The sequence below is a fragment of the Pecten maximus genome, chromosome 15, assembly GCF_902652985.1.
Source record: "Pecten maximus chromosome 15, xPecMax1.1, whole genome shotgun sequence".
Classification (NCBI taxonomy): domain Eukaryota; kingdom Metazoa; phylum Mollusca; class Bivalvia; order Pectinida; family Pectinidae; genus Pecten; species Pecten maximus.
In genome coordinates, this window is record NC_047029.1 from 9532029 (window position 1) to 9554928 (window position 22900).

General features: G+C 36.1%; 1 protein-coding gene across 1 annotated transcript; it reads left to right on the plus strand.

Annotated features, from left to right (window-relative positions):
* The first annotated feature begins 151 nt into the window (after window positions 1–151).
* Window positions 152–22863, plus strand: LOC117343227 (probable C-mannosyltransferase DPY19L1). The gene is made up of 22 exons (XM_033905565.1): window positions 152–313; window positions 1103–1127; window positions 1586–1673; window positions 2217–2354; window positions 2487–2607; window positions 2971–3064; window positions 3590–3647; window positions 4423–4514; window positions 5208–5280; window positions 5931–6035; window positions 6421–6507; window positions 6704–6760; window positions 7804–7884; window positions 8125–8226; window positions 10189–10260; window positions 11761–11834; window positions 12460–12487; window positions 14995–15114; window positions 15530–15704; window positions 16548–16647; window positions 17254–17379; window positions 17866–22863. Exons 1-22 carry the CDS (start codon window positions 160–162, stop codon window positions 18014–18016), a joined length of 2121 nt encoding a protein of 706 aa, XP_033761456.1. The 5' UTR covers window positions 152–159; the 3' UTR covers window positions 18017–22863.
* Window positions 22864–22900: the final 37 nt, after the last annotated feature.

The following is a 22900-nucleotide window of genomic DNA, read 5'->3' on the forward strand; positions in this document are numbered from 1 at the left end:
ATTATTGTTTTATACGATCAAAGTTAATAAACATGAAATAAATCATGTTACATTTGATTCATTTTCCAAAATACGAAATAAAACTTTTATATTATCTATTTTGTATTCCTTCATAATAAACGTAGTTTCCGCTTCCGTGACACACCGGCAACAACAAACATGGCGCCGAGAAAAAGAAATACTCAAAACGCTAACAACAACAGTCATAACCAAACGAGGAAAAAAGGGTCGAAAAGACAAGATGATCAGAGCAAAGACATCAGTGATACGGAAGGGATTCCGCTGTCTTACCTTGTACTTGTTCTGCTCATTGGTAAAGCAAGACGATTTGGTTTCTTTCTCGCAATGATTATGCTCAGAACTAGTCTACGTGATTCAAAGGTTCCTGACGCACATAAGATAGGAAAGATAATATGTTATGCATACATATGCATAACATAGTAATTTCCTATCTTATGCGCCAGGAACCTATGCACGATTCAAGTCTTACAATGCATTACGACAATTGCAAAACAACACTGCAAAGAAAGTTGGATGGGATGATAACAGTTGTAAGCTAATGCATATTCAGACACAGTCTAAAGCCGTGCCATATCGTGCTTGTCGTTATTTTTTATAGCATGGATCTTGTAGGAGTTATGTCCCTTTTGTTACCCCTATATTTTAGGAAGAAATGTGCATTCCGTTGCTAAGAACTATTGTTTAAATTATTGATATTAAGATTAGCGACATTTCCAAGTCATCAGAAATATTACAATTTTTTATATATAAAGTTAATGTAAGACAAGAAATATCTTTAAAAAAGATAAACGGCATGGTGGTTATAATGTAAAACTGCTGGTGAAATAAATTAACGAACTAATTAATAAATGCGCAGTTTCAGCACAGATAACAAAATTATATCAGTTTGAATAATTTTTGGTGATAATAAGACTGCATTTGAATCAGGTATATGATTTTATTAATGTGTCGTTTGATTAGATACATCCACTTATTCAGCTTGCATTCAATCTTAATAGATAGGGTGTACAGCATGTAGGATACAGGCCTATTGGCCACTTTAAGCTTGTTATTGATGATGGATTATATTTTATACTTACAGCTGCTGCCATTGGTGTTGCTCACAGGTAAAAGAAACAACATCTGATAATTGTAAAGAAGGCAATATCTGTTTATCATATATATATATATTTATTATTTCGTGTATTCATCAATGATAACTCTTATCAAATTATGATTAATTATATATAAGAATTCAGAAAAAGTGTAAGTTTATATATTTATTGTGTAGATTGTACATTAATACTTTGTATACCATACAATAAATTGTTTGACATTTGTATATATGTAAATTTAAAATGTTGGGACTAGTTATATGGTTCCTTGCATTGAATGAACACGGTTATGAAAAAGTCTAATTGATACAAATAAAATCACACCAAATTTAGAACAATGGAAAGATAAACAGAAATTAATTGACCAAAGAAGTACAATGAATAAATTGTACTGTAATTCTATTATTTTTATAATTTGTAGTGAAATTTTGTTGTTTTCCAATATTAATAGAGAATACTATCTTTGACAGAAATCATATAGCTGGTATGTTTGAGAGAGATCGTCATTTTTCACATCTGTCCACTCTGGAGAGGGAGCTTGCTTTCCGTACAGAAATGGTAAGTAATGTATACCTGTAAATATGACAGTACAGTAAGCTTATCTATTTCTCTAACTGATTCCCAAATACTGTGCAGGAATGTTAATTAAACTTTTCGCTAGTGCTGCAATGGTAATCCTTGGGACAATAATTGTGGTGTAACTGGCACAGTTCAGTTTACAGTATTATTCTCTCACATCACAGTACTGAAATTCCATGGTTTTCCAGATCAAGCTTTCTGCACGGTAATTAGTTTCACCCAAAACTAGCATGGCAACGAAAGTGCTTTCGTTGAGTGATTGTGTAGAATGAAGAAACTGCCTGCTTCATTTAAATCACATATTTGGAAACATTTTGGAGAATAATAAACCATAGAAAGTTTCTCGTGGATTTTATTTAATTGATTATTTGCAAAATAAATGTATCATGATACACATCATATTGTGAGGGAAGGGTATCATTGCAGTACTACTTTTATACAATCAATTTTCACCTGTGGCAGATCATAGATATTTAAAGTGTACACAGGTATGCTTCTAATATAATTTGTGTTTCATTCCAGGGGCTGTATTATTCCTACTTCAAGACTATGATAGAGACCAAGACGTTCTACGAGGGCTTGAATAAGATTATGTATGACAACATCACAGAGTATCCTCTAACGATCAACACTCTGAAAAGATTCAACTTGTACCCAGAGGTAAACATAATTATCATCAACAACTTGTACCCAGAGGTAAACATAACAAGGGTGATTTATATAAGCTGATACAACTTATTTCACAGTTGTTGTTCTATAAATAAAGTTTATGTTACTTTTTCTCTCCTACAGGCGGTGCTGGCAGTAGGATATCGGGCCTACGAGAGTTTCTGGGCTGGTCTAAACAAACCTACAAAGCAGTGTTGGACTGTGAACAGAGGAGAGGGGAAAACTCCAGTACAGAGTTGTGAAGGTACTTAAAAAGTCACTGGTAGTAGATCAAGGTATATCAAATAACATTTACTTGGTAGACTGAGTTATGAATCAGGGATAATATTATAAGATAGTTTTTGCTCACCATCAGCAGATGTCCCTTTGTGGTCCATGGTCTGATGTCCATTCTTACACAATTCTCCTTAGCACTTCTTCTCATGAAGCACTACATAAACCTTGCTCAAATTGCATAGGTAATTGGAGGTTCCCCTTTTGCAGTTTAAGTTTGGAATTGATTATTAGAATAAAAGTATGAAATTTTGAGAAGTCACTTTTACATAAAACCAGGAAAGAATGGAGGAGATCTATGCTTGTAGTTAATAGTATTTTGCTTTTGATTCAGGTCTTGGAGAACCATCTTACTTCTACATAGAAAATGTCTTTTTCCTCAACGGAGTAATGATGAGTGTCTTCTTTCTCTTTGGCACTTACTTGAGGTAAGTGAACATTTTTTGAGCATTGCTTTGTCCCCATATTGTTGGTTCTTCATGATTTTGAAAGACCATGAAAATGTGATGAAATTTGAGTAATGAAGAAAGTTGGATGTTGGAAAAGTGCTGAACTTTTCTCAATGTTTCTTAAAGAGTGCTGGATTGGTACTGGGAACAATTATCATGAATTTACGAATCTTGACTAAATTCTGATCTGGGTTAGTTTTCTTCAGTAGAATATCTGTGCTTTGAATAATAAAAAAGGAAACATGAGAAAACTTTTTTCCTAAAAGTTTGATCGGGTGTAGTTTAAGATTTTTGTTGCAAAGTGCTGGAACATTGCTTGAACTTATCTTGAAATCTCGGTATATGTACCAGGAAATAACCAAGGGAGACAACTATTGGGACATTATTTTTTTCCAGACAGTAATTTATGATTAACAAACACTTGTATGTACACAGATCAAATACAATATTGTGTGATTGTTCACTAATATACTTATCATTTATTGTTTTGAATCATTGTTGCAGTGGCAGTGTTTTTGGAGGAATTTTGACAGTTGCAAGCTTTTTCTATAACCATGGGGAGGTAAGGTGTCACAGATTTAATTTCAGAAATTAATTATAACTTGGTTGGACAAAATTATCGCAAATATTTAATACTTTTTGACATCCTTACTGATGTAATGACATTATAAACAGCAACAATTTCCTAGTTCCTGTGGGTGTTTGGTCCATCTTATTTAGTGTATTTCAGATTTCATTTGGACAACTAAATGTAACTGAAATAGCTTGGACCATTTAGTATGTCAACAGGGTTACTTCCCTTGATTTGTAATGTTAATTGTACACTTTTGTATTGTTATCAATGTGTTATTCTGTTACTCATATATTGTGAATTGGAGAAAGAGTTGTATGTCTCTGTAATGATGCATCACCGGAATAACAGATATTATCATCATCGGTACAACAATATGGATACACAAAACAAATATCTGCCAATCCAGTCGACCCTTGAGAGTATGTTTTTGACTCCCAGAAATCATATTTGACTCTTGGGTTTGAAGAAACATGTCTATTTGACACATGTTTTGGTCTTTCCGATTTCTAATGAATAGTGGTTTGACTTCTGATATTGCTAAAGTCAAGGGTCAAATGGATTCCCTGAATATTTAGCTAGTTTTCATGAACGGAAGAGTTTCCTGGTTGAACATATCGATGGTTATTGTACAAGTCATGATGTTATTCTTTGTAGAACTGATTGTTGTCCATTGTAATATGCAAAAAAAAAATTGGTTGACTATAAAGGAATTTTAAATCAAATGAACATTTGAATATAAATACAAATACATTTTCGTTTGTAGTGTACAAGGTGTATGTGGACGCCTCCCCTGAGAGAAAGCTTTGCCTACCCATTCCTAGTCATCCAGATGCTGCTAGTAACGCACATCATCAAGTAAGGGTTGATTTTATATAGAAAGTTGATCAGGTTGTCAGGTGGACAAATATTTTTCATTTTGAGATAATGTAATTATTTTTCACAAAGTATGTTGAATAAATCCCCTCCTGTGCGATGACACCAATTATATGTACTTCCATGTTTTGATCAATAAAATTATTTTGAACCTTAAAAAAACCCCAATTATTACAAAATCTGAAAATGGAGCTACTATGATGAAGACGATATTGACATACTTTTACCAGATATTGATAATGAGAATGTGGTCTCTGATGGTCTCAATTCATATTAATTATTGCAATGGAAATAATTTTGGCTATAGAAAATTTAAAAGAATTATAAAGCTCGCGGAATTGATGAATAAACTGCACAAAAAATGTTTCACAGATATATTCTAGTTGAAACTTAGGTTCGTTTCCGCTTGTTGGTAGAAAATGTTTATGTTTAAATTTTAACTAGAGTATTTAGTTCTATCTGATAAGTCAAAGAGAAAGAAGTCAGTCATCACTTATACAGTAAACGATTATCAGGTAACAATCCCCTGTCAAGGTTCATTAAGTTTGGTTTATTTTTTGACAGATCAAACTCATCAACATTTCTTTGATCTGTTTCAGATTACGTGTTCCGGACGCGAACATTTTCTCTTTTTTGGCAAATCAAACTCATCAACATTTCTTTGATCTGTTTCAGATTACGTGTTCCGAGTTACAGATATAGCGGCCTTATTGCCCTCATCACTGTCTGCTTCATGTTGTCCTGGCAGGTAAGTGTTACTGTATAAGTCTGTATTACAATGATTTATAATGAGTTAAAACTACATTGTAACAAAATGGGGAATTAGGAAGCCAACATACATGTGAATATTTTAGACATCTTTCCACTGATATAATTTATTAAGGATTTTTTTTTGGTTCCATTTTTTGTGGTTTTACCAACATTTTGAACCAAAAAACATCAGTTCTCATAAGTGTGAAAGGAACTATATACTCTTCATAATTTGTCTATTCTCAAAAAAAAGTGAAAAATAAAACCCCTCTCAATAAATATTACAATTAATCAATCGATAAATATTTTTTTCAATGTATTTGAACTTCAATAAGTTTTGAGAAGAAAGTTAGTCTGATGATTGTACTTAAATCCAATAATTGATTGCAGCTTCATCATGTTGAAAGAAATAGAATCTCTTCTGAGAACCTAGTAAGAAATGACCACAAGTCTCGCTCTTTGAATTTAAAATGGTTTAATATTCAATATTTGCACATTTAGTTTAATAATAATCCTACTCGATCAAATACAGGAAATTTTTAGAATTCACCAATAAAAGAATCACTCAAAATATCAACCTGTGTGCTGTAGCCTTTTATCCTGATACATGTGTAAAACTTGATTCCAAGAATGTTTGTCCTTTAACAGTTTGCCCAGTTTGCACTCCTCACTCAGACATTGGCTGTGTTTGCTACCTACGCCCTTGGTTACATTGGATCACACAAGGTCAAGGTCATCACAATAGGTCAGCTGGTAAGTTTTTGGATTGTCTTTCTATCAATAGTTCAGTTTAACTGAGATACAAAGTTTATATCATCATTAAATTGAATTTTATTATCATTATTTCTTTGATTTTTTTTTTGAATAGTTTTTATATGTGTCCATATTTAAAAAAAAAATGGTTTATTGTCTCGCATTTGGCAAAGTCATGCAACAAGACTATCAACATTTCACTTAAATTTTTTTTGTTAGATCAGTCATTGAAAACTTAAGTCCAAATTTAACCAAACATAGTAGACATCAACACACCCTTCATTTATGGAATATCCAGAATTTATGGTCCGGTGATTCTGGAATTTAAGGATGCAGGTAATCTGGACATAATCATCTGTAATTCTTGTGTTCTTTGGATTTTCAGATTGGACTTCTGTGCAGTTTTGTAGCCTTGTTCGGGAATGAGATGCTTTTAACCTCATTTTTTACATCTTGTCTTGTCACGGTGATGGTAAGCTGATGTTTTTTATGATTTTGAAAAAAATTGAATTCATAGACAAATAAAAAAACCTTTTTCGGAATCAGATAAAAAGAACACTTTTTGGCGAACAACATGGATGTGAAATACATACAATATCAGACTTAGCATAAAATTTCTGTATTATGCAATGTTGACCAGTAAATTATTTTCTGTTATTATTTTGTAGATCATTGTCAGCTTGGAATCATATCTGGAAAAGTTGAATTACAAAATTTTAATACTGGTAAGTTTATAGGAGCTATCAGCCGATTTTATCCACCTATTAAAGTACATGGTTGGCTATTCAAACCCCTACTGGTCTGTGATCCATGGACTGTTGTCTGTCTAGAAAAACTTACATTGTTGTTTCTTTGGGAAATACTACATAGGGAAGTACAGGAAGGATTATTCAGTCTTTTCTGGGTCCTTGTAGCTGTACATTACAATTTTGAGACTGTTAGGAAAATGCAAAATGGCCAAAAGGTGATCATTATGGAATTCTACAGGTGAAGTTTGTCATAAAATTTTCTCAGAATATAAACATTTTCCAGCATAGCTCATCTAGCCTAAAGACAGTTCCTGGGATGAAGCTTGACAAAGTTTGAGATAAGAAATTATCTTGTCACATATTCAAGGTCAGAGAAGTCAGTTTTGTTTGATCTCTCAATTGACTTCTTCAGATTCCTCTGACAATTGAAAAAAAAAATACCTTGACCTTACACAAGGTCAGAAGTGTTAAATTTTCAAAACTCTCTAACAACTACTGAATTAGTAAAAGGCCTGGAATCAAGATATTAGACTGTTAGGTTCTTGGGATAATTCATGTCAAAATTTTCGGAAAGAAATTACCCTGACCTATATTCAAGGTCACAAGTGTCATACAATTGTGCATCTGTATAAGCATATATACATGTTCTTTTGATTAACTGAAAGACAGATAATCAAAGAGCTGAATACCAGGTGAGATATGCAGGCCCATTGGACCTTTTGTTAAGTTCCACTTTGCCCATTCTTATGCCAGTTCAACTTCAGGACTAATGATAAAACAACAGATGAATACAACACGAAAACTGTAGAACTGAAAACAGAGGAAAAATGAAAAAAAGCAGAGAAAATATCACACTTATAACTAATAAGATCATATTACTGAGAGATCTCTGAGGTCTGTTGTCTTGATGTCTCTCATTAATGACAGTTAAACCAGCTAATTGACCAGGCCTGTAGATAAACTACATGTAAATGTCTTTAATCCTAGCGAGATAATAGTAAACTGTTTTTCCTCCACAGGCGACACAAGGCGTCCTACTGATTCTATGTACAGTCGGACTGAAGATAGCCCTGTCCACAGTCTTTCATGTGGCAGATGATGTAAGTCAATAAATCAAAATGTTGTTTTTTATTTCATAAGAAGATTTTTGTGTGTACCGTTTGACCTTATAAGGAAGCTGGGCATGTGTAATTGATGTGTGGATTAGTTTTAATTTAAAAAAGGTTTTCCTCTTCAAATGTTTCCTCTTTTCCCATCAAAGGAGAAAGCCTTCGATTCCTCCTGTAAACCATTCCTTGCTATTATATATCTACGACCATTTTTATTTTGTTTAATTTCAGGCACACATCGGAGATATATTCCGAAGCAAGTTCTCAAATTTCAAGAATTTCCACACAATGCTGTATACTTGTGCAAAGGAGTTTGACTTCATGGAAGCCGAGGTAATTTCTAAGATCATGTTTGCCAAGCTGTTGTCAAAGGTCAAGGTTAAATATAATAATAATAATAGTCTTTATTTATACTTGAAAACATGTGGAGCATAAAAGCTCGTCTTACACATGGTCAAGATAGGTATAGAATATACAATATTTACAACATATAAAAGAATAATAGTATAACATTAAACAAGGCACATATGATATAAAAAACAACATAACTTTAGAGCTGTCATTAAATTTAAAGGATAAAAAGTACAACCACAGCAGGATTAAAGATTACTGTATCAAAAAACTCTTTACTCTTTCTTGAAAAATAAAAAGTGTTGTACAGTTTCTCACATTTCCTGGTAAAAGTTTCCATGTATGAGCTCCTTGATATTTAAAAGACTTTTTGAAAATATTTGTATCATGAGATGGTAAATAAAAAACATTTGTGGATGAGAATCTGGTAGACCTACAATGGACATCAGACATATTGTATATATCATAACAAACACTTTAATCTTATAAAACAAGAGCTCAACAGAACTAGGAACAAAAAGTCAAGTTTGTTTAAATCGACATCAAAGTCATAAATAAGGCCATGTTTGAGGTTCAAATGCCCTGCACGTAGGGCGTAAGAATTGTACCTGCTGACCCCATTGCATGATCATAAGAGGCGACTAAATTTGGGATCTTATCTTTTCTCTTCTTTCTTAATAACTTTCTTCTTCCTAATGTCTCCCTTGCAATACTTCACTTTTGGCCTTTAGTTGATGGTTTGTCCCTGTGAGAAAGGCTTTTTATCCCCTCGCGACGAAAGTCGGGGAGGGGATATAGCATTCCGTTCGTACGTATATGGGTCCAGCATGGGAATACCTCGAACGAGTTCGTGTTTCAGGGTGCCAAGGTCAAGGTCAAGGTCACCGTTACTATTTATAGAAAATCTTTGTCAGCACTCTTGCAACTTCATTTCTGAACGGATCCTGACCAAACTTCATATATGGGTCCAGTATGGGAATACCTCGAACGAGTTCGTGTTTTAGGGCGCCAAGGTCAAGGCCAATGTCACCGTTACTATTTATAGAAAATCTTTGTCAGCGCTGTAATGCGACTTCATTTTTGAACGGATCCTGACCAAACTTCATATATGGGTCAAGCATTGCAATACCTCAAGCAAGTTTGTGTTTCAGGGCGCCAAGGTTAAGGTCAAGGTCACCGTTACTATTTATAGAAAATCTTTGTCAGCGTTGTTGCGACTTCATTTTTGAATGGATCCTGACCAAATTTCATATATTGGTCCAGCATGGCAATACCTCAATGAGCCCATGCCTGATAATAAGCCCATCCATGTCTATTGCAGTTCAGTGCAAATGACAACTGATGTTATTTCAATGTCCTGCAATAACCCCAGCCCCCATTTTGCGTCAGAGTTCATGTGTTAGCACGCGAGGGGATTTGTATCGTTTGCGATGCCTTGTTGTTTTGGTCTCCTGGCCAAGATTCTACCAAAGTCGATAAATATAAAGCTGGCACCAGTTCTGTGTTATAACAATTAAGATGACAAACATGAACAGACCGCAGCCTCCAAAAATACACACATTCACCACATACATGCGTCTCGCTCACAGGGAAGGCCATCCTTAAATGGTGTTAGCTGTTGATAGGACGTTAAACAATACACAGGGGAGGCCATCGTAAATGGTGTTTGCTGTTGATAGGGCGTTAAACAAAACCAAACCAAACCAAACCAAAGGTTCAGAGTTTGATTATTTTATCATATTTGTAAAATTGTTTTAACTGTATTGAAATCAGTTGCAATATCTTGTTTGCCACTGACAATATCTTGTTTGTATCTAGAAGCATAACTTGCGTACATGTATTGATTTGTTTTGAAATTGTTTGTAAATTTCGGACTGTTTGTAAATTTCGGACCATTTTCAATGTTATTCTGATTTTCTACAATTTTGGTATTTTCTTTTTTAGACACCAGTCAAAGTTCTTAAGACGTTACTGGCTCCTTCAGTTGCTGTATCTGTACTGGCTGTTGTCGTCCAGGTAACAGTGTAATATGTTGGAAGTAAACTAGTCGTACACCTGTGTATACGTAGACTGACTGACAGACCTGTATAGACTGACTGACACACCTGTATAGACTGACACATCTATATAGACTGACTGACACACATGTATAGACTGACGGACACCCCTGTATAGACTGACTGACACACCTGTATAGACTGACTGACACCCCTGTATAGACTGACTGACACCCCTGTATAGACTGACGGATACACCTGTATAGACTGACTGACACACCTGTATAGACTGACGGACACACCTGTATAGACTGATGGACACACCTGTGTAGACTGACTGACACACCTGTATAGACTGATTGACACACCTGTATAGACTGACTGACACACCTGTATAGACTGACTGACACCCCTGTATAGACTGACTGACACACCTGTATAGACTGACTGACACCCCTGTATAGACTGACTGACACACCTGTATAGACTGACTGAAACACCTGTCTAGACTGACGGACACCCCTGTATAGACTGACTGACACACCTGTCTAGACTGACTGACACACCTGTATAGACTAACTGACACACCTGTCTAGACTGACTGACACACCTGTATAGACTGATTGAAACATCTGTATAGACTGACTGACACCCCTGTATAGACTGACTGACACACCTGTATAGACTGACTGACACACCTGTGTAGACTGACACATCTGTTTAGACTGACTGACACACCTGTCTAGACTGACTGACACGCCTGTGTAGACTGACTGACACACCTGTATAGACTGACTGACACACCTGTGTAGACTGACTGACACACCTGTATAGACTGACTGACACCTGTGTAGACTGTCTGACACACCTGTATAGACTGACTGACACACCTGTATAGACTGACTGACACACCTGTATAGACTGACCGACACACCTGTATAGACTGACCGACACACCTGTATAGACTGACCGACACACCTGTGTAGACTGACTGACACACCTGTATAGACTGGCACACCTGTATAGACTGGCTGACACACCTGTATAGACTGACTGACACACCTGTATAGACTGGCTGACACACCTGTGTAGACTGACTGACACACCTGTATAGACTGGCTGACACACCTGTGTAGACTGACTGACACACCTGTATAGACTGACCGACACACCCGTGTAGACTGACTGACACACCTGTGTAGACTGACTGACACACCTGTGTAGACTGGCTAGTATATCTTAATAGACTGACTGACTGGTCTCTATTGTAAAATTCACAGGAGATTTTAGATTTCATCATTGCAAATAATGTTTGTGTGACCTTTAAATGTATGATCTATTGCTCTATTTGAAATGTTTGAGTGGTTTAAAGGTCATAATAATTCCAATATTGTGTGATGGAGTGTAACAATCATGTGACTTTTAACAGTTTGATGATCCCATTGTTCTGTTTATGTACGAGATAAAATGTGCTCTAGATCATATTCCTTAAAACTGTTTTGTTTGTGATTTACTCCAGTTACTGAGAACAGAGTATGAGATATGGACAGCTGATAAGAACAATCAGTCGGATAATAACAAGGACGATGGAAGGTCTGTATCACAATAGAGTTATATCTGTATTCCGATATATATTTTTTGCATAAAATGTTGAAAAACAGAAATGTTCGATAAGAATATTTTACACAAATCAGCAGATATAATCAATTTACTACCAGAAGATTTTTACTAGTCCCCTACCGGTAAAATCGAGGGGACTATATATGGTTTCTTCCCCGTCCGTCTGTCTGTCCGTCCGCCCACTCAGTTTTCTGCACCTTTCTCAACCATGCTTCATAATATGTTGGTGAAAGTTGGTATGTAACTTAGGTATGAGAAGCTACATATTAAGTTCAAGTTTTAGGGTTTTTGGGTCAAGGTCACTGTTGCTATTTTTAGTGGGGGCTGGTAAGGGACATCTATTGCTTTAGGAATACCCAGCATGCTTGTTTTATAATAATTTGACATATTCCTTTTACACTTCAATTACAAAAACTGTTTACTGATAACCTGTTTGTCCAAGTACTTTTAATAATAAGAAATAAAAGAAATAGTTGTGAGTTGTCATCAATTTACATTTAAATAAAAAAATTAAGAATCTAAATCTAAATAAAATTCTTCATATATTGCTTCCATGGTTATACAGTATTTCTTTAACGGGGCTATGTTTTATTTTCAGTCAGAATAGAGAAAAGCCACATGCAGAGGTAAGTTTCATTTCTCAGTTAATATTGAGCAAGTACAATCATCAGTCATTTACTATGATCAAACTGTTCCACCTAATATTATATGTTACCCAAGCCCTGCAGGTAGGGCGTAAGAATTGTACCTGCTGCCCCCATTGCATGATCGTAGGAGGCGACTTAATTTATCTTTTCTCTTCTTTCTGAACAACTTTCTTCTTCCTAATGTCTCCCTTGACAATGCCTCACTTTTGGCCTTTAGTTGAGCGTTCGCAGCTGTGAGGAAGGCTTTGGGTTCTGTCCCCTATCCGAGACATACCAGAGTCTTTAAAAATGGTAGTTGCTACTCCTGCTTAGCGCTCAGCATATTGAAGTGGTTTCGCCCGTTGACTGGGTGGGTTGTCCTGCTGGGTGTCTTTGTCAGTATGCTGCAGTGTGGTAGCACTATAAATCGGCAAAAGTTCCGGCCTATCACAAGGAGCCATAATACAAACATCCGCAGCCTCCAAAAACACGCATACGCAATCACCTCATGCATGCATGTCACACGCACGGGAGGCCGTCCTTGAATGACCTTAGCTGTTAATAAGACGTTAAACAAAATAAACCAAACCAAACCAAAGTGAGTTCAATCCTTTTGTTGTAGGTCCATAGCCACTTGAGTCACTGGCCATTAATGTCGTTGTCACAGTAACTCCATGCTTTGTTTTGCTGTCTCCCCTCACAGTGAGTTGGGGACAGGGAATACTATAACTGATGTGTGACCTCTGTGTAACTATATCTGTAACAAATATAAAGCTATCACTAAGAGGAAACCATGGCATGGGGGGCAAATTTCAAGGTCACTTTTGATCATGTAATACAGGGCCAAGACCAAATATGTTGAGAAGGGATCCTTGGTCTTTTATGATGTCCTTGGTTACGTCATCTTGATGAGATATGTATCTTCTCTTCACTCTCTGAGTATATCATATCTAACACTGCCTGGGAGTATGGTTTAGTTTACCACAGCACCAACGATGAAATCTTACATAGAAATAAGTCTTGTTTCCTGGTGACTTTCTATGGTGTAGGCATTCTTCTCCTGGTCATGACTCAGTCAGTTAGGGTGCTGTCCACATAACCTCATATTAAGATCTGAGGTGTGTGGTTTGACGCTCCCTACCCTTGTCGGTTTGTGTTTCTCAGGAAGCTGAGAAATGGGCCGGTCTGTGTTGTGGTTGTGTCCATGGGTAAGACACTTTACCCTTATTGATCTGTATTGTATACAACAGGCCTCCCGTATGTTGTTAAGTGAGACTTTGCCTCGATACAAAAATACATGTATATTGAAATAAAGATACAAAAAAATGCTTTTAACCGGCTGTGATAATGTAATTAACCTTACAGTTGGTGTACCACCTCTGTTAACTAACTGTGATTATGTAATTAACCTTACAGTTGGTGTACCACCTCTGTTAACTAACTGTGATTATATAATTTACCTTACAGTTGGTGTACCACCTCTGTTAACTAACTGTGATTATGTAATTTACCTTACAGTTGGTGTACCACCTCTGTTAACCAGCTGTGATTATGTAATTTACCTTACAGCTGGTGTACCACCTCTGTTAACCAGCTGTGATATGTAATTTACCTTACAGTTGGTGTACCACCTCTGTTAACTAACTGTGATTATGTAATTTACCTTACAGTTGGTGTACCACCTCTGTTAACTAACTGTGATTATGTAATTTACCTTACAGTTGGTGTAACACCTCTGTTAACCAGCTGTGATTATGTAATTTACCTTACAGGTGGTGTACCACCTCTGTTAACTAACTGTGATTATGTAATTTACCTTACAGTTGGTGTACCACCTCTGTTAACTAACTGTGATTATGTAATTTACCTTACAGCTGTTAACCAGCTGTGATTATGTAATTTACCTTACAGTTGGTGTACCACCTCTATTAACCAGCTGTGATTATGTAATTTACCTTACAGTTGGTGTACCACCTCTGTTAACTAACTGTGATTATGTAATTTACCTTACAGGTGGTGTACCACCTCTGTTAACCAGCTGTGATTATGTAATTTACCTTACAGGTGGTGTACCACCTCTGTTAACCAGCTGTGATATGTAATTTACCTTACAATTGGTGTACCACCTCTGTTAACCAGCTGTGATTATGTAATTTACCTTACAGGTGGTGTACCACCTCTGTTAACTAACTGTGATTATGTAATTTACCTTACAGTTGGTGTACCACCTCTGTTAACTAACTGTGATTATGTAATTTACCTTACAGCTGTTAACCAGCTGTGATTATGTAATTTACCTTACAGTTGGTGTACCACCTCTATTAACCAGCTGTGATTATGTAATTTACCTTACAGTTGGTGTACCACCTCTGTTAACTAACTGTGATTATGTAATTTACCTTACAGTTGGTGTACCACCTCTGTTAACCAGCTGTGATTATGTAATTTACCTTACAGGTGGTGTACCACCTCTGTTAACCAGCTGTGATATGTAATTTACCTTACAGCTGGTGTACCACCTTTTCCAACTGTTAGCCTTCACCGCCATGGCCGTCCTGATCATGAGACTCAAGCTGTTCTGGACTCCACATATGTGTCTCATGACTTCCCTTCTAGCTTCTCGCCAGGTATCTCATTATACTTACTAAAGAATGTATGTAGACAGTAACATGTAATCTAAACTCTCCAGTATTTTTCATTTGTTGTCAGAGCTGATAATCACAAAAAATTGATGAAAACATGAGTTATCAGGCCTAGTGGGGCTGTGATTAGCTGAAGGAGGCTGTTGTTTCATTTCTGACACTGTAACTCCATAATGTCCTCATGGAAGACATGAAAGAAACACCACTTTCTGATTCATTTCACTCTTATGAATATTTTTTACACAAATATTTTGCTCTCCCCCTCGGTGTTAGGACCAACCCGATGAAAAGTTCATTGGGCTGGTCCCAAAACCTCAGGGTAGAGTTTTGACTGTTGACTGATAAGGCATGAAACAATTGTATACTGTAAGTGATAAAGAGGACCTGTTTTATATTATAGCTGTTCAGTTGGATTGGTAGCAGAGAGAGGCAGTTGGCGATAGTCTTTCTGGTGTTGGCAGGGATGAGTGTACAGGGAATCCAAAACCTCCAACATCAGTGGAGCATTATGGGAGAATACAGCAATTACCCGCTAGAGGAACTAGTGGAGTGGGTTGAAAGCAGAACACCAAAACGTAAGGTTTGGCAATAGTATGGTACAAGTTAAGTGGCCAATCTAAGTTTATGATATGATAAGATAAATGGATGCAGGCAAAACATATACTTCTTTCTACCACAATAGGTGGATGTTATTCAACTCCCAAGGCATGAAATAATCATCACAATTGTTGAATAACATTCAGTTTATACCACAGGTGGAATAAACTCTAAATGCGTTTTGATTGGTTGACATAGTGACCTTTGACTGGGACTAATTTTTAGTCAAGTGGTTCAATGTGTTTTGATTCGGCTGCTAAGTATGAATAATAACTAGACCAACCAAACCTTAGCCATACATGTATCATGGGTAGTAGAGCCTACTGCCCTTAAACATTTTATGGATGTCTGCAGTTTTCAACAAGTTTTATGATATTGACAAAGTGTGACAGGCGACACAAACATGTATAATTATGTTTAAATCTTGTTATTGTAATAATTTTCCAAATATTTTTGCAAAAACGGTGAGTCCAACACAGAGATTTCAGTCAATGGTCCAATCTATTGGAGAGTGCTGTTTACATATTTTGGATGTAGGGTAGATGTCATCAGAACCAATGTAAACAAAGCTCTCCAAGTAAATGGGACCATTGAATGAATCTCCGTATTGGACTCACCGTTTTTATGCACATATTTCCTGGATTTTTTGGTGAGACCTCTTGTATACACCTGTATCCGAGGTAGATTCATCTGGATTGCTACAATTCTCTACCTTCCTGGACGTTGTATCCTTCTCCCTCCCATGTTGATTTATAAATATTTATTCATTTGAATGGTATTATGTTTCCCCGCCATAGTCTCCAGTGCTATCTCTTCTATAGGTGCTGTATTTGCTGGTCCAATGCCGACAATGGCCACCATTAAACTGTGTACAGGTCGACCAATTATCAACCACCCTCACTACGAGGACGCTGGATTACGGTGAGTGGGTTATATTCCAATGTTAAAATCGTTATTACTTTTCTGTTAAAGTTCTAGACTTCATTTAACAGTGAATGAAATTGCTCATGTAAGTGCCATACGGAAGGAATAATTTTAAGTTTATTTGCAAAAATGTCAAGAGATTAGGGTTAAAGGCCGTGATAGGTCAGTGAGTTAGAGTGCCAGCCATGTAACCATCAGATCCGAGGTGTATTGTTAGACGCTCCCTACCAGTGTAGGTTTGTGATTCTTGCGAAACTAAGAAATGGGCTGGTCTGTGTTATGGTTGTGTCATTGGGCAAGATACTTTAACCTAATTGCTCTTGATGGCATGCGACATGCCTCCCGTATGTTGTTCATGTGAGGTAGTCACCAACTACTACAAGGAGACCCCACATCAAAATGATCATAGCTGTTCATGGGACAATAAACCTAACAAACAAAAAAACACACATTATTTTACAGCTGATGTAATTGCTGATGTTAGTGCCAAACAGAAGGAATAATTTTAAGGGGAGATAATTGCTATGTACATTTTATTATTATAGTTGATATCATATATCTGTTATTACTATGACTGAACGAGAATGATTGTGTATGATTCAGGGAGCGGACGAAAGATGTTTATACCATGTATAGTAGAAAACCTGCTGAAGAAGTGAAAAAAATCCTCAAGAAACGTAAAGTCCAATACGCTATTTTGGAGGAATCTTGGTGTAACCGGCGATCAAGGTAAGTGACATTTTGATTATAGTAGAGTCCCACTTCTCTTATGACTAAATTGAGTTCTGATTAGTTAGGCTCAGACTTTGGAGTTTGAGAGCGACACAATTTTAGTACAATGATTTCATCCTAGGACATTTTTTATTCCCCCACCATGAAATGAGGGGCATATAGCTATAGTGTTACCCATGTTGCGTCCCGTCCCATCCCGTCCCATCCCGTCCCAATGCAGTGTAACTAGCTAATCTCAGAAACTGCTGATGCGATCCTCACCAAACTGTGTTTCGGGGGTGTCAAGTGGCAGTGGGGGCATTTATGTCTTGCAGACATTTTCTAATTTATTTTAAAGCAGAATCCATGATGTTACCTGTCATGAGGCATGCCATACCTTTCAGCAACATTCCTTAAAACATTTTTTTTTTCTAAATCTCTTACATTTACCACAATTTACGATTGTGTCTCAAGCTTGAATCCATTGTCTGTCCTCTTTTGCAGCGTCGGATGTTCCATGCCCGAGATCTGGGATATTGAGGACAAAGCAAATCGAGGAAAGCAGCCATTGTGTCAGAAACTTCTTCATAATGCTGAGCCGCATTTTAAACGGGTGTTTAGGAACAATGTCTATCAAGTACTGAAAGTGACATAACATCGATTCATACTGACTAGAAAATATGTAATCATGACACGTAAAGACCAGTGATCTGGAAAGTTGATGATAGGGAGAGCAGAGGAGATGGATATCAATAGAGAGAATGTCCTACAGGATGAATCCAGGAAAATAGAAGTTCTATGCAGGATGGGGAAAAATGAACATATTGTACTGTTTAAATTTAATCATTTCTATGGGTTGTCCCTGTTTGACAAATCCCCTCCCGATAGTTTTTGGGATAGCCCTTAAAAGACTTCTTTTCTTGTTGTATAGTCATAATATCATAAAACTATCGTCCCGAGATGTTAAGAGTTTATTTGATATAACTGTATGGGGAGTTTTCTCATAGTTTAGCTCATGAGAGCTCCTCAAGATGTCAATAGTTGCTTTATTATAATTGATGGAAGTTTCCTAACGGTACATCTGAGGAGAGCGTCCTGAGATGTTAACAGTTACTTAAATTCAAATGTGGGGAGTTTTCTAACAGTACAGCTTATGAGAGCTCACCGAGATGTCAATAGTTGCTTTAACATATATAACTATTGGAAATAGCCTTTAACATTGCCAAGCCAAGCTACTGTTATACAGTAACTTTTATACAGTTGTTGGGTGTTAGTTGTTCAAATGTATGCAGATTTCCTAGAAATTTGCTGATAAGATGTTTAGAAATGAATGGTTTCTATGCAATTATATCTTGTTTGAAGAACCCCCCCCCCCCCCCAATCAAGCCTCAGATTTATATTAGGTGTACATTTTGATTTCAAATGTAGATAAGCCATATCTATGCAGTTATTTTGAAAATAATCCTAAGAGATCTGACTCATTTTTGGCTGAGGCCTCATAAGTTAAACTTAATTTATAATATTTAAAATGTTTGTAAATGCATAATGATTTGTGTATTACTGAATTTTAAGTATGATTTAATTCTGTTGTTTCCAAAGTTAAATGTTAAGAGTACTTTCTCTCCTTGGTGTCGCATTTGAAGCAGCATCAATCTTGTGTCACAAAAAGTCTAATGTCAAAAAGCAAAATTGTCATGATAAACAGGATCAATGACTTTAGATCCTGCAAATACAGAAATGTAGGTAAGCTGACATCTACTTCATCAGGATAAGATTTTTTGAAATATTCTGTCTATGTTGCTGAATAATCATATATATATGGCACTATCCATGTGAGTGGTTCAGGCCATATGGGCCTCTTGTTAAATACAGGTGTATGTGTGACGTTTCAGTTTGTAGTATCACAGGGGCTTGACACATCTCTAAAACCCGGAATAAAATTTTTAACCCAAGGGTCTGACACCCACATCACTTTAACGGTGTATTGACTGGAAAGGTTGGAATATTTTCTTTACACATTTCTAAAGACGATGTTCCTGCCATTTTCAATTAAAAGTGGTCTGGAGGACGACCCGGTATTTCATTCTGGGAAGGTGTCAGGCCCCAGTGTTCAGTATGGCAAGTTCTTTATTACACTACTTTTTATTTACACCATTTATACTTAAGTTGGTTGTTGATGAAAAATTTGAAGAATGTTGATAAATCTCTGCAAAGATCTGCTGTTATATACATGATTGAACATGACAGTGCTTGTAGTTGTAGTACTAATTTATAGAATGTGGTTGTATTTTAAGGGATGTACTAAAAGATATTAACATAATTCTGCTGTGAAGTGATGTAGATATTAACAAAAGTGTAGTTCAAGAAGTTGTTTTAGTTGAATGTCTTTTTAATAATTTTGCAATGCAATAAAACCAGTATTAAAGAAATAATTGAGGACTATTCCAGAATTATCTGTATCTGTATGGAAGGGGTGGGAGGTAGTCTACTTGTATTCAACTTAGATGGGTGTTGGGGGTATATCACCATTTTACTTAAAGTATTCTTTATTATACAGAATATGTTTCCATATTTGATGGGTGGTGGGGTCTCTGAAAAAATGCCTTCCACCCCTCCCAAATAGATAATATTGGAAGAGTCCTAATAAATCATGATTTTAATAATGCCATTGTTATGGTTGGTACATTTTGTATTTGGATCAGCAAAAATGTAATGGATTGCACTAATTATGTAGGTAGTCGTCCAGTTCTGCACTGGTGAGTTTGTCAAGGTATGCACTGGTCAGTTTGTCAAATTCTGCACTGGTCAGTTTGTCAAGTTTGGCACTGGTCAGTTTGTCAAATTCTGCACTGGACAGTTTGTCAAGTTTGGCACTGGTCAGTTTGTCAAATTCTGCACTGGTCAATTTGTCAAATTCTGCACTGGTCAGTTTGTCAAATTCTGCACTGGACAGTTTGTCAAGTTTGGCACTGGTCAGTTTGTCAAATTCTGCACTGGTCAATTTGTCAAATTCTGCACTGGTTAGTTTGTCAAGTTCTGCACTAGTCAGTTTTGCGTTCAGTATTAATTTCCCCATATCGGTTAACTTTGTTGGATGTATTGATAATTTTTTTAATTGCATAGTAATTACTTCCTGTCACCCTCTGATATACATCCTCACTCATACAAAATGTATCACTTATGTATCATGTTGGGGTGAGGATGTATAGCTAATACTGGATCTCCAACCACAAGACGCCTCACAAAAATAAACTCAGTTTTAAAAGCTGTGTATTAATTCCTGTTTAAGAGTATATATAATAATCTTTCTGTCAGAATGTAAGACATTTCTGTTTGAGTTGAGAATATATTTTAGTATGACTAAGAGTTTATTAGGATCATTTCATGTGTTGTAAATTTACAAACCAACAAAGTACAGAAATCCATGATAGTGGTGTAAATCTTATCAGAACGATTGTTTCATTACACATCTGTTTTTCTCACCTGTATGTGTAGATTTATATCTATTTATAGCCATGATATCAGGTACATGTATCATTTTGATCATAAAATATCACACCTGTGTGATTGTGTATAAATGTCTGTCAGTAACATCAGATATCCAACGCTCATAACTTGTCAGATCATTTTAGTGCGAGTGACATCATTAAAAGTATAGCTGATCATTATGCAATCATAGATGTGAATGATTTTAAGTAAAACTGTATGTTTGACATTTTTGACCAAATCTGAAAAACCATTAGTAAATTGTATATAATGTGTTAAGTTATATACAGTATTTGTTGTAAACGTCTTTGAAACCAAGGGTTCCACTCTCAGAATATGTCAAAGAGCTGATAGTCAATTGGTTGTTCCAGGCATAAAATAACATAGACAAAAGAGGAGCTACATCTGTAAATGTAATGCTACTTATCAAGTAAATTTGGCTCCTTTATTTAACATAGCAAATATCCGAGATTCATGTTGAAGTTTTGATGTTACAACAAATATCACAGATTCATGATGAAGTTCTGATGTTACAACAAATATCACAGATTCATTATAAAGTTTTGAAGTTACAACAAATGTCACAGATTTATGATAAAGCTCTGATGTTACAACAAATATCACAGATTCATGATGAGCTTTTATTACCCACAAGGTGGCATGTACATAGCATGATCATTTAGTCGTGATCTGTCACAGTATAATGAGGGTGGAATCCCTGGATATCAAAGATAGTGGGGAATGTGTCAGTGTAAATCTTTAAAAATCTTGTTAATGTTTTATGTTATCACAATTGTGATAATTTTTTTTATGGTGATTGTAAAAATTACAAGATCAATATTTTGATTTTGTTTATTTCATTGTTTGAAACTGTAGAAACATGAAGGCATTATATTTCACTACTAAAACACCAGACCATCAAAAACCAATACAAACATTAAAATTCCATTAAAACTCCCAAACCCCTTAAAACATCATTGATTCTTGTTTGAAGTCGCTACCTGTATCAATACTGGATGTAAGTCTCTACCTGTATCCATAAAGGAAGTGAGTCTCTATCTGTATCCAAACAGGAAGTAAGTCTCTACCTGTATCCAAACAGGAAGTGAGTCTCCATCCGTATCCATAAAGGAAGTGAGTCTCTACCTGTATCCATACATGAAGCAAGTCTCTACCTGTATCAATACAGGAAGTAAATCTCTACCTGTATCCATACAGGAAGTAAGTCTCTACCTGTATCCATACCGGAAGTGAGTCTCTACCTGTATCCATATAGGAAGTAAGTCTCTACCTGTATCCATACAGGAAGTAAGTATCTACCTGTATCCATACAGGAAGTAAGTCTCTACCTGTATCAATACAGGAAGTGAGTATCTACCTGTATCCATACAGGAAGTGAGTCTCTACCTGTATCAATACAGGAAGTAAGTCTTTACCTGTATCCATACAGGAAGTGAGTCTCTACCTGTATCCATACAGGAAGCAAGTATCTACCTGTATCCATACAGGAAGTGAGTATCTACCTGTATCCATACAGGAAGTAAGTCTCTACCTGTATCCATACAGGAAGTAAGTCTCTACCTGTATCCAAACAGGAAGTGAGTCTCCATCTGTATCAAGACAGCATGTAGCACTAGTTATAACACATAGAGATAACTGCTTATTGGCTCTCTGATAAAAATAGTTGTGCAGCGATGATACTTGGACTTCATCCAAATTGTCTTGCATTCAACTATATAAAGTTCCTAGTGTTGATGGTCTATACTATGGCTGAATGATAAAAGATTTGAGGCCGATAGGTGAAGGTATCTAAAGCTTCTAGATGTTGTCTATTTGGGGGAAGTTACAGGATGTTGATAACACTAAGCAATATTTTATCTAAGTCACTGAATCTCCATGTACTTGTCATTGTTCCGTTTGCTTTATATTTGATTTGCATGATGCTTGTTTATTTTGTTGTTTTATCTGTTTTGTTTATGTTGAATTGTTTGAGTCTGTAAATTAAATGATTTTAAAGAATTTGAATCATTTTCATTTGCTTTATGATAAAAGG

Bases quoted from the DNA above. Each gene is read 5' to 3' on its own strand.
- LOC117343227 (XM_033905565.1), top strand. From the start codon at position 160: ATGGCGCCGAGAAAAAGAAATACTCAAAACGCTAACAACAACAGTCAT. The intron at 8,227-10,188 runs GTAATTTCTAAG...TTTCTTTTTTAG, and splicing joins TTGACTTCATGGAAGCCGAG to ACACCAGTCAAAGTTCTTAA. The intron at 11,835-12,459 runs GTCTGTATCACA...TTTTATTTTCAG, and splicing joins AATAACAAGGACGATGGAAG to TCAGAATAGAGAAAAGCCAC.